We start from the raw sequence: 12,513 nt of genomic DNA, 5'->3' as shown, positions 1-12,513 counted from the left end.
ATTGTGTATATCTCACCTTTATTGTTACCTCAGAAAACTTATAATAAATTGCAACTCTAACTTATTTAGTTATTTTAGAAAAATGCATTTAATATAGATATTAACTAAAAATAAAATAAACTTTATAGTAAATTTTCTAAAAAAACTTATAGTATGAAAAAGATAACATTGTGTAAAAATGAAATGTACAATTTTATTGAAGATTAATTTCAAGTACAGCAATAACAGAATATTATGTAACTTTTATAAATTCAATTGATTAATTAATAATTTAAAATTATTGGTAAAAGTTAAAAGTGTACAAATTAAAATTGTTCGTTACTTAAGAACTATGATCACTAATAACATATTTTATAGGTATAAGAGACTATAAATATATTGTTTTAATAATAGTATTTAATATTATGTGTACATATACTATGTAGATACTTGTTTTATACCTACTTAAAATTTACAAAATAAATAAATTAAGACTAGGATATTTCACAAATATATTTAGACATAATATGATATCTATATGTAACAATTCAATAAATTAAGGTTAACAATAATTTATTTTTATTTTACTAAAAATTGATCTAATTTAAAAGATTATAATATTCTATAATAATAAATACACGTTTTCAGTCGTTAAATAAATATAATAATAATAATAAGTTATAACCATTAACATAAAAAATTATTTCAGTAAGACAATGTATAGTATATTATTTCTTTAAGAAATATAGAACAAGCACTTTCTTAAGATTACATTATTACATAAAAAAAAAAATAATCTACCATTACAATAAGTCACGTAATAAAAGTATAAAAATTATACATTTCTTATCAACTTTGATACAAACATAAAATCAATACATTTTTTGAATTTTATATAAATTATAATGTTCTCCTTAATTTTTAGTAGAAATTAGGAACCATTTATATTTGTTTAGATAAATAGTAAATGTCTAGTTTATTATTTTAATCAAAGACCAAAACCCTAATATCATATAAATAATCAATATTAAAGATCCAAAAATTGTTAAACAAATAGAAATTGCTAATCGAACACTTAAATGTTCAACGTGTTCTTTCAGCATTGTATTCACTAACACCCTTGATATTTTTTCTCCGTCAAAATAAAAACACGGTATTACATTTATAACAGCTAAACCTCCTGCAAACATTATTAAGTATTTACAGAATTTTTCAATAGATTCAGGTACACTATATGATAGATAATCAGTCTTAGGTACATATTGAGTAACAGATATATATTGTAGTTCTATAGGCTGTCCAAGGAATAGAACTTCGTTTTTGTTCTGACGTTTGATAACCACAAGTTTGTGATTCTTGCGAATCGCAGGATAATAACAATGAGCTGATGAACACTGGTTATCAGCATCACAGGGTGATGTTGACCTTTCTATAACTTTTCTAACATTTAAGCAGGAATGATTTGGTAATTCTTGAGGATTAGACAATGATTCAATATACTCGAAGCACAAATTGGTCTTTGAATTTGGATCACAGCAGTTAATTATATATTCATCTACATAATGCACTAAAATAATATTTTTTAATTATTAAATATTGAGTAATATAAAATATTTTGATAATCATAAATTTATATTTACCTGGTTTTGTTTCATCGTGATGTTGAACAAATTCTGGTGATAGACAAAATCCAGAATCTACACTAGTTTTAGTGTAATTTAAACAATTTATCCAAGACACAAAATCGTGCACATCACAATTTCCTAATTTTGTAATAATATCACCAGTTACTAATCCTCCTTGCCCATTAACACCTGATCTCTAAAAGAAAAAATATTACTTATTTATTTTCACATAACTACATATTACACTTTATGATTTTATTTTTTAATTTGATTATCAAGTCTACTACATATTGTTATTTATTTAAGTCAACCAACATTATATTCAAAGAGCACTGTCCTCAATTGTTAAAATAAATAAATAATAACAATCTTAAAATATTTTAAAATAGATGTTTAAAATTATACCGCTGTCATAAAGCACAGCAGAATCTTTGTTTTTTATATTACATTATGTGATATGGTTAGAGTACTCACTATCATACAAAACCAAAGTCCTAAAATTAAGAATAGAATATTTTTAGTTCTTCCTATAATTTAAGACTTGTGAACATATAATATATGAAAAATTACAATATTAAAAATATGTTAGTGTTAAATTTCTATAATGCAATGGTCCTAAGTACACAGTATTTCTATTTAAAACAAAAGTAAAATAATGAAACCAAAATTAAAATATTTGTTTAATTGCTTATAACCTGGTTTATTTTGGTAGTCATGACACCGTGGCCAACCGTGAAAAATGGAAACAACATATATGGTAAGAGCAATAATACAAGATATGCCATTAGAGCTTGAACTATGTTATGCCATACGCCGGCTGACATTACTCGTAGTTGTTTACTGCTTGGCAAGGAGGTAATATCATCCAAATAGACATAAGCCACAGGTAAAATCAAAATAAACATCAAACCAACACCTTCCACATGCATGTCTTCTCTATAAAAAATAAAAACTCACATTTAATAAGTTTTTAAAAAACTTATATTTATACAAGTATGTAATAGTATAAAAAAATTAAATACCTGATTGCTGCTAATGCATGTCCTAATTCATGGAAAACTGTAGAAAACATAAGTGCAGTTATATAATAGCCTAAGTCTGACATTGGTAAATTGATCCCAGGTACCTGAAAAAACATTTAACTAAGAAAAATGCTGTGTACAATAATAGAATTTAAATAGATATTTTCCTTACTATCGGTTCAAGAAATGTATCTTGCTGGTTGCCTGATGGTTCATTAGTAGGCTCTGTAAATATTTTTTTACACAATTGGGCAGAAGATACAATAACCAGACATATAGATGGTATGATTAGACAAATGGTAATCCAAGACCCAAAAGTGAACCAATTGGTTTGGAATTTTGGTTGCCAAAACGACATTTTTAATATTAGTCGATTCAAAGAAGTTGTATACCATCGTAATTGAAAAAGCCCAACACTTAATCCTGTCTTTTGTATTAACATCAAATACGGATAGTGTGAACATGACTAAAATAAAAAGATGTAAAAATATTATAAAAGATGATAAAAAAATATCTGTTAAACATTTTATTTCAACAATTTGTCAAATTAATCAATTAGTGTCTTGCTTTGATATCTATTAACTAGAATTCAGATCAGTTTATCGACAACAACGATTAATTACTAGCCAGTGGCAATCATCATATTATGTGGTCAGCAAAATCATGGCAATAGATTACCCACCTTGAATGTCAAGTCCAAAAACAGAAGAGCAACGTAGAACACCGCAATGATTGCTAGTAACAAGAAAAAATCCATGGCGATTGTTCAGCCAAATAACGTTTCAGAAAATATTAATTAATATTATTTTAGTGGAGGAAATATCAAAAACACAACGAAGAGTGTAGTACGTTTTGTTGGTTCATGATCAGTCGATTTTGATGATGAATGTCGTCCGAAAGACGAAAATTCTTAGAAAAAATTAGTAAGGCACAGATAATTTGAGTAATTAATCCCAAAAATCAAATAATATTAACAAATAAAATATATTAAATCGTCGCAATGGGTTACTTAATACTTGTTTGGTTTAGTAAATATTTTTATCGGTACCTATTCGACATTCGGCAATAGCCGTGTCGCGCGCGCGCTCTCACTGTTATCAACATCCATTATCAGTTCAATCCGTATTTAGTTGGTTGGCTAACCTGTGATGTCAGCCGTCGTTATCTCGTCCGTCGATCTCCTGATTTCCGTGACAGTAACCAGTGGTCAGTGGTTGTGTTTGATGATTCACAGATCTTATTTGTTTTGTAAGTTATAAATCCATTATCATTGACGCCTAAATCATCTCAACATTCTCAACTCCCAACTTAAAAAATTTAGTCTACTATTATTATTGTTGCGAATTATATTGTGTGTTGTTATACACAATATAATATTTTAATATTGTAATTCGATTGTTGCGTTATCACGTCGTAGGTCGACGACATTGTCGACAAGAATTCTTCGGATCAACAGGAAATACCAATTATTGTGCGATCGTTTTTTTTCATTTCTGGTATTTTTTTTTGTTTATTCAAGTCTGCCGGTTTTTTTTTTTTGTTACGTCATCGATATCTGCTCCTGTTCTGGTGTACTGGTACCAAGGACACCTAGATACTCCTCCACCACGCAAAATAAAAAAACAAATTTTTGCTCATCTCGTAAGTACGATCGCAACCCAACGTTCGGTTGACTGCCGTGTTAGAAACGGCCATAACATCAAAAGAAAACAATGGTCGACACGGCTGAAGCTACCAGGCGATTGAACGTCAAGAAGCAAACATTGGACGATGCTTATGCAGCTCCAGCCAATTTCTTGGAAATTGATATACTGAATCCAATAACTCACGGTGTGGCCAAAAAACGCTACACAGATTATGAAGTTCGCATGAGAGTGAGTTATCTTGTATTATACCTTTTAATCATTGTGTTGGGCGGAGGAACATATTGTCTAATATCGCACATGGGACTATCGTTTGATTGTTTACAGACAAACTTGCCAGTGTTTAAGGTCAAAGAATCCAGTGTTCGTAGACGTTATAGTGATTTTGAATGGTTGCGCAATGAACTAGAAAGAGACAGTAAGGTAATGTACACTTCTTACTTAATACTTATGTTAATAACTTATTCTAGTGGCAATATTACATAATTTTAGGATAAATACCTATATTGCTATTAAGTTAATATTATATTTTTTCCAACAACAAGCTTATCTGATAAAACTGAGTGCTTGATAAATTAATAAAAAAAAAAAAAATAATTTATTATTAGATTGTGTTTATTTATGAAAACTTGAATTCAAAATAAATTAATTAAATGTAAGCTTGTGGTTTAGTAATTTATTTTTCAAAAAATATGGTTTAACTTTTGATAGAAAATATTAGTAATTATTCTTGATTAAGGATAATCTTTAATTCATTGTGAGTAAACTACATAATCCTGTTTCTTAGAAGTGTTATATTACTTATAATAGCCAAACAAATCTAGAACTAATATTTCCCACAAGTATTTATTGTATTGTAAGTTATTATGTTATCAAATGATTTTTTTTTCATTGGGAATATCTTTAAAATATTCATTAGTTTTAATAAAAACTTTAACTATTCTTCCAAAATAATCATTAGATATATTTAAAGATGAGCTAGGAATTTAAAAGATATTGCTAGTTGTTAGAGCAGTGGTTCTTAATCTTTTTCAAATGATGGAATTTAACGTTTTATAAGATTTTAACACAATTTAGCTATAATATAAAACAGTATTCATATAATTTTTTTTAAATTAAACAAAGTACGTATAACTTAAAACATTTTACAATTTACATACATGCAAATCACTAAAAAATAATAAACTTAATTGATACAATTTTAAATAGAATATTTTGTATATTTAATCAGATATTTGAGCCTGATGGCTTTTACAAATATTTTCAATATCTGGCTATAAGTAGGATATTGTTACTCTCCTTTCCTCTTTTATGTTTATCAGCCTTTCTCGTTTCTTTTTATTAATATTCGTCAATGTTGAAAATTTAATACATTTTAATTACTTTGAACTTGATTCAAATGGAAGTCCAAAATTCTTCAACAGTTATTTAAAAAAAAAAAGTTTTGAGAATTCAATTTGTTGATATTGTAATGATTTTTTCTCTTCTACTAATATAAATTCATAACTTTACATGATGATGGTAGAAAATGGATTTTTAATCCCATACTCTTCTATATCCAATGCAGGAAAGTGTTTTGTGATTTTTTTTCTTCTAATAAAATGCTAAATGTTGTGTTGTATTAAGAATTATGTCATTATGTTAAATTGAAGGAAACATTTGTATTATATTTTTTGCATTATATGCATTCTCAAAAAAGATTATTTTTTTAAAATATTTATTGTTTATCCATGAATGTTAGAAAATTTTTGTTTTTACTTTGCATACTAACATTTATGTGATTTAAATAATTGAAGATATCAGCTAAATACGCCATTTTAGTACACAAAATATCATCAAAGGTTAACAATAATGTTTTTGTGTTCAAAAATAAACCAACTAAACTTAATGATTCTATACAGTTATGCATATCTTACACTATTTTGTCTAAGCAGTCAATAAATGTCAAAATGTTAAATCAATGAAACTTAAAATTTAAATTAATCTATGGATTTCCACTGATTTTAAAATGTTAGCAAAACGTATTCTAAGTCCACAGAACACCAGTTATGAACCACTAAATTATTGTGTAAGTTTAAGGCTAGTTTAAATAAATAAATTATTCAAATTCTAAATTGATTTTCATCAAATTATGATTTTTGAGTGACTTCTCTAAATAACTTATCATTTTAAAATTATATTAAACAAATAACATATCTTTATTACATAATAAATAATAATACGAAGAATGAAAATAAAAATGTTTTATTTTTTTATTTGTTTTTCACACTTATTTATTAAAATATTTGTACATTAACCTATTTAGTGTAAAAATATAATTAAGAATGTCACGTTTAACTTCATAACATTTTTACCAGCATGATTTATCAATAATACATTTTTTAATTATCTAACTATTTAATATTTCTTATAGTTAATCATAAACTATATTTAAGTGATAACGATATAACATTTTAATAATAATACTTTTAAAACATGTTTACACATTTCTTATATTAATGTAAATTTATTCTGCTTCTTTAAAAAACTTAACTCATATATTTTACTTTTGTATAGTAATCTCCGTAGTTTAAAAAAAAGGTTTAGTTAGATAATTGTGTACAAAAATAATTAATAGACATATAAAAAAAAATGTTATTTATTTTCAATTTGAAAGAACAAAGTGCACATCATTTCCTAGTTACAACTTACAAGTTATTATATTAGTGAAAATGTAATACAATAATGTTATTTAGCATAAAAAATTATACAAATATGTTTAATTATTTTGTATTGTATCGTTCATTACTGTTGAATTTTGTATTCTTCCAAATGTCTGAATTCCATTGCATGCTTGTTTCGGTTTTGTTTCATATCCAATTCATCTGCTATTAGTGCTTGTAAATATGTTATTTCTTTTAACTCTGTTATAGCTTCTATTGATTTAAATTTTTCTGCAATTTTATTTAATTTATTATAAATTTTGTGTAAAAACTCATTACTGTGATCAAATTCATCGACTATGTTAACCATCATTTTTGCTTTAATTATTTGTAAATCTGTAAATGCTTTGTTATAAACATTTATGCCACAGTAAATATGTTGTTTTGTTTCTTGCAATAATCTTAAAGCTTTGTGAGGAAAATCATATTTCATCAATACAATTGCTATCTCAACATTTATAATTGCTGTCATGTACATCAAATGATATTGAATAGCTATCAATTTTGCATCCATAAGTAAATTTAGTGCTGCACTTTCATTTGCTTTGGCAACAATTAAGTATGCCCGCAATCTAGTTAATACCATATTTTCTTCATTATCTTCCATTAACTCTTTCACCATATTTGTAGCTTTAACAAAGTCTTCTTTTTTCAAATACATCTCTCCCAATCGTAATGCACTTTCCGTTACATTTACTGTAGCCATTTGTTTAGCTGCTAATTCTGCTTTAGGCCATTCTTCTCTATTCATTGCTAAAGTGAAATTTAAATACTGTTCAGCCATAATCCAGAATTTACAATGTGTGTATGGAAAAATATGGGATACTTCATTAATTAATATGGGAGCAAGATAATAATCTCCATGAGCAATCAAATCATTAATAATATTGCACATGGCTATGCATTTGCTCTCTATATTATAAACTTCTTTGTTACATTGGTCATGTTCTAAAACTAATAAAGAATGTATTGTTGATATACGTTGATAACCATATGTATTCCAAATTGCTGCTTTTTGTATATTATTTGTCATACGCAAATCAGTCAAACCATTAAAGTAATTATATATTTCACTTTTCTTTAATATTTCGAAAACTATTGCTGGAGTTTCAGCATTTTCTACCAAATATTGAGCCATAGATTGTAAGCTAAATGAAGTGATTTGATGCAATTCTAATTCTTTGCTTCTAGTTACAGAACATTTCAACATGGTTGACTTGTTCTTTTTACTTAATGTATACATCCACATGAGTGCATGCTGTAAGCAAACGTGATCATTTACTTGATGAGCTACTGCTATACTTTCTTTCAAATAACTTATAGCTTCTTCATTATGATTAAAAAATGCATTTAATATGGCCATATTAAGCGATGTGTATCTATAACCTCTACTTTTTTCATCTACATTTATAACTCTAAAAGTTTGACGACTAAAATAGTGTTGTACACTATTTACTGCTCCACAGTATTCTTTCACTCTTAAACAATTTAAATAATTTAAATAATGTACATCAAAATGGTCTGGATTGGCTCTTAGAATTTCTTTTAGTTTTTGTTGTAGAGTTGGGGGATCAAGGGCTACAGATTCATTGATTTTCAATAGTTTAACTTGTTGTGCAATAAACAGTTCTACTTGTCGTGGAGACCAAGAACGTGCTTTGTTATACTTACTATTTTGATTAGAACTTCCCTGATAATTTATGTTAATCATTTCAATAATTTCATTGATTGTCTTAGTTATTTTTATCATTTCTGTAGCTTCTGGACTAAGATCTTCTTTTTTATTTGATACTATTTTCTTCTTCTGTGGTTTAAGTCCCTGAAAAATAATTTTATTTTATGAATATTATTAAACAAAATCTAATTTGTCATATTCTTACCTTAATTTTTTTAAATTCTGCAATGCAATGATTTTTCACTTCTTTTATTACAGCTTCAGTCTGTAAAAACTGCATTTTATTGAAAAATACCATTACACGTCGTAAAAATATGCCAACTGGACTACTGCCATTAACAATTTTTATTTGATGTACTTTTGGTAATCCACCTTCTAATGAACAACCATCTAAATTTTTGAACATTTCTACTACCATACTTAGATCAGTAGTAGTCATTTCATATACTTCCGCGTAAAAAGATTGAATGAAGACTTTGGATAGTTGGTATTTTCCACATGACATTAAATTTATTAATTCACTAAATGAGAGATCTGGACATTGAATTAAGTGCAAAGCAAGCATACTAAATGTACGATGAAACTTTGATGTTCGTACATGGTCTAATGACCTGTCAATAGGTCTTGGATACATCTTTGCATATTCTTTGATGTAATGAGATATCAATGATAAAACAAGAATATTATGTGTAGTAACGTTTTCTTGAATCTCATTTGCCGATGTATTTGGTATAGCTGTAAAATCTATAGTTGTCATTTTTTTTGTTTCAATTTCAATTAAAAAAATAAAGAAACGAGTGACTTATTAAATTACATGACGTTAGTTTTTTACTTTAAAATATTTATATACTACGTAAATGATAACAACAGAAATTTATTTAACTTAACAAAATATACATAATAAGAATTGAACAGATAGCGGAATTATATTTTACAACTTATATATTGAATAAAATATCAAATGAACATCGAGTTTAGTGAGTTGAGTACTGACTTTTTTGTTATCATCGAACGGCTTGGCCGTATTCATAATAAAAAAACAAATATTTATTTATCATGATTATGGTAACACTGTCAATCCCGCTTAGCTGGAATAATGTAATTTGACGTTTTGTTTACATTGCTCATTGCTTTATATTGGAAGAATTATATTTTAAAACAGAATATATTCAAAAATATTTTAAAATTGTACGTATATATATGTGCAGTATAAAGGGCAGGACAGAAGGAGCAAGGTCTCGCTATTTTAAGGGCCCGCGCCTTTCATGGCATTTAATGATATATAAGCCCATATTTTTTTTTTAAATTAAAAATGTGCGTCTCGTCTGTATTGCTTGTGGATTTTTAATGAAGCGCATATCTTAAAATATTTAACCAATATACTAGTTATATTATGAATAATTTGATGAATATTTAATTACAATGTTGATAGAAAATTGAAACACGATTGTTGTCTTGAATTTATAATAATTATAGATGAACATTATCAGCTAATAATAGAAATATAATAAACGAGTGAGAAGTAAAAATGGTTTTAAATCTACAAAAACAACTGTTAAAGATTTATCAGAGGCTATAGGTTTTCTACTGATTTAAAAAAATATATATATTTTCATTTGAAACTCAAGACGAACTATCTAAAAATAAAGAAACTATTTTTTATCGAGATTATTTTTTAACTAATGTTAATCAAAATATCGTGTCCATTAATATGAGCTTTAATCGTTTAATAATAACTTTGGTTTTTTTATATCAGATTAACGAAATACAATTCGTGGAAAAGAGAAGTTAAGAAAATGTTGTCATTATTTATAAAACGTTTTAACTGATGGTGAATTAAAAGATATAGTCATATAGATGGTTATGAACTCTATAAAAAATTACTAATTTTATGTTTTGTGATTTCTGGAGAAACGACAGCTTTTAGCCTCTTTCAGTACTAAAAAAATGTTTTAGTTCTTTTCCAAATATTTCGATTGCACTCCAAATAATACTCTCAATTCCAGTAACATCTGCTGGTGTAGAAAAGAGTTTTTCCGAGTTAAAAATAATTAAGAACTTCTTGAGAAGTACTTTATTACAATGTTAACTTACAAGCTTAGCTACTCTATCAATTGAACAAGAAGTTACTGACTCGTTAGATTTTAATGAGCTGATTGATATTTTTGCTGCAGCTTAAGTCTAAAAAAACAATTTTGATGTTTAAATTTTTAATATTTTTTTTAATTTTCATCTAAAACTTGTATTTAATGTACCTACCTAAATATTTAATTTTTACATATTTTATTTAAATATAAAAATATATCTAATAGAGTATAGAAGTAAAATAATATTTGTAGTTTAAAGTTTTAAAAAATAAATACATATTGAAGAATGTATGTTTGTTTAATTGTGTACATAAAAATAAAAAAATAGAAATAGAAAAAAATGTCATACAAGTAAATAGGTACTAAGACTTGTCAAGAATTTTTGTTTGACTTACGAAAAAAAATGTTTAAAGTCTATGAAAAAAATTTGCTCCAGGCCCGCAAAACCTCCCGTCAGTGCTGTATGTGATGTGTGGTTTTAAAATAATGAAATTATTATTACACTATGTATTATTTTTTATTACATTATAACTATTTTTATTTTTTATTTTGTTTGAATAGAATACAAATTTATAAATTTCTCAGAATGGCGCAGTAATTTAATTTATCCTGGTTCCTAGCCCATCTGAAATAGTGATTTAATAAATCACTTTATATTATATTTCTTCTAACCAAATTACGATATTTTTCAGATTGTTGTACCTCCTTTACCCGGTAAGGCATGGAAAAGACAAATGCCATTCCGAAATGATGATGGTATATTTGAAGAAGAATTTATTGAAGAACGACGAAAAGGCCTTGAAGTTTTTATAAACAAGTATATATTTAAATACTAAATTTAATGTTTGTTACATATATTATATATTCTGATATCTGTATTATTTAAAAATAAAAATTATAATTTATAGTATTTAACAATATTATTGAATATATAATTTTAGATATTTTTTATCTGTTATAATAATGTTATCTATCATTATTATTTATTTTTTTTCTTCAGAATTGCTGGTCATCCATTGGCACAAAATGAAAGATGTCTTCATATATTCCTACAAGAACCAGTGATTGATAAAAGTTATGTGCCAGGTAAAATCAGAAATACTTAAATTAGAATAAGTCAACATCTTCACCGATTATGCCTCTAAACGTTATTATTTTTTTTTGCCAATGATGATTTCTATATAATTTTCAATTAATGTGTCTGTTTCGACAATACCCTAAAATAGATAATTTTTTTTATTAGCAATTATTAATATTTTTGATAATTATTATTGTCATTTCTATTTTATTTTTATTTTAAAAATCTCATTGTACTCAAACCTTTATTTTAGAATTATGTTACATCCCTAAATGGAATTATGTTATTTTAGTGTCTGAATTACAGGTATGTTTATTGTTTATTGGTTATTAATATATTTTAATATAAATTTAGGATCTTACCTAATAAATTTAATTATGAAGAAATATATATATATATATATATACATACATACATATATATATAATATTATTATTATTATTATTATTATTATTGTATGTAATAAATTATGAAAAAATAAATAAATCATTTATATTATATAAAATATTTTTGTTATTAATGTATATATTTTTTTTTTTTAATCCTCTTCTATAAAATTAAAAATGTATCCATCTTAATCTTTTAATTTTAACCCTAATAAATCTTGGTCAAATGTCATCCCTAGATTTTCAGGCAAATTATTTTTTATTTTTATTGTTAACTTTATTTTACTGTTTTATTTTAACTCTAAGACTTGTTTTG

The 12,513-nt window shown here is 25.8% G+C and overlaps 3 protein-coding genes across 3 annotated transcripts; 1 reads left to right on the top strand and 2 right to left on the bottom strand.

The window, feature by feature from the left end:
* Positions 1–950: 950 nt before the first annotated feature.
* LOC112603556 (membrane-bound transcription factor site-2 protease) lies at positions 951–3,688 on the bottom strand. Its single transcript, XM_025352180.1, has 6 exons — positions 3,309–3,688; positions 2,799–3,092; positions 2,627–2,730; positions 2,300–2,540; positions 1,620–1,800; positions 951–1,546 (listed from the first exon to the last, which is right to left on the bottom strand). Exons 1-6 carry the CDS (start codon positions 3,381–3,383, stop codon positions 951–953), a joined length of 1,491 nt encoding a protein of 496 aa, XP_025207965.1. The 5' UTR covers positions 3,384–3,688.
* Positions 3,689–3,823: 135 nt separating this feature from the next.
* Positions 3,824–11,995, top strand: LOC112603526 (sorting nexin-12). Its single transcript, XM_025352132.1, has 4 exons — positions 3,824–4,500; positions 4,597–4,692; positions 11,426–11,550; positions 11,734–11,995. Exons 1-4 carry the CDS (start codon positions 4,339–4,341, stop codon positions 11,837–11,839), a joined length of 489 nt encoding a protein of 162 aa, XP_025207917.1. The 5' UTR covers positions 3,824–4,338; the 3' UTR covers positions 11,840–11,995.
* Positions 6,892–9,470, bottom strand: LOC112603524 (anaphase-promoting complex subunit 5). Its single transcript, XM_025352131.1, has 2 exons — positions 8,852–9,470; positions 6,892–8,790 (listed from the first exon to the last, which is right to left on the bottom strand). Exons 1-2 carry the CDS (start codon positions 9,401–9,403, stop codon positions 7,054–7,056), a joined length of 2,289 nt encoding a protein of 762 aa, XP_025207916.1. The 5' UTR covers positions 9,404–9,470; the 3' UTR covers positions 6,892–7,053.
* Positions 11,996–12,513: the final 518 nt, after the last annotated feature.

The sequence above is a fragment of the Melanaphis sacchari genome, unplaced genomic scaffold (assembly GCF_002803265.2).
Source record: "Melanaphis sacchari strain LSU unplaced genomic scaffold, SCAv2.0 Contig10_pilon_pilon, whole genome shotgun sequence".
Classification (NCBI taxonomy): domain Eukaryota; kingdom Metazoa; phylum Arthropoda; class Insecta; order Hemiptera; family Aphididae; genus Melanaphis; species Melanaphis sacchari.
Note: the sequence above shows the minus strand (reverse complement) of the source record. Positions and strands in the feature narration are given on the sequence as shown.

Bases quoted from the DNA above. Each gene is read 5' to 3' on its own strand.
- LOC112603556 (XM_025352180.1), bottom strand. From the start codon at position 3,383: ATGGATTTTTTCTTGTTACTAGCAATCATTGCGGTGTTCTACGTTGCT. The intron at 3,093-3,308 runs GTGGGTAATCTA...TTTTTATTTTAG, and splicing joins TTTTGGACTTGACATTCAAG to TCATGTTCACACTATCCGTA. The intron at 1,547-1,619 runs GTAAATATAAAT...ATATTATTTTAG, and splicing joins TCACGATGAAACAAAACCAG to TGCATTATGTAGATGAATAT.
- LOC112603526 (XM_025352132.1), top strand. From the start codon at position 4,339: ATGGTCGACACGGCTGAAGCTACCAGGCGATTGAACGTCAAGAAGCAA. The intron at 4,501-4,596 runs GTGAGTTATCTT...GATTGTTTACAG, and splicing joins ATTATGAAGTTCGCATGAGA to ACAAACTTGCCAGTGTTTAA. The intron at 11,551-11,733 runs GTATATATTTAA...TTTTTTCTTCAG, and splicing joins CTTGAAGTTTTTATAAACAA to AATTGCTGGTCATCCATTGG.
- LOC112603524 (XM_025352131.1), bottom strand. From the start codon at position 9,403: ATGACAACTATAGATTTTACAGCTATACCAAATACATCGGCAAATGAG. The intron at 8,791-8,851 runs GTAAGAATATGA...ATTATTTTTCAG, and splicing joins CAGAATTTAAAAAAATTAAG to GGACTTAAACCACAGAAGAA.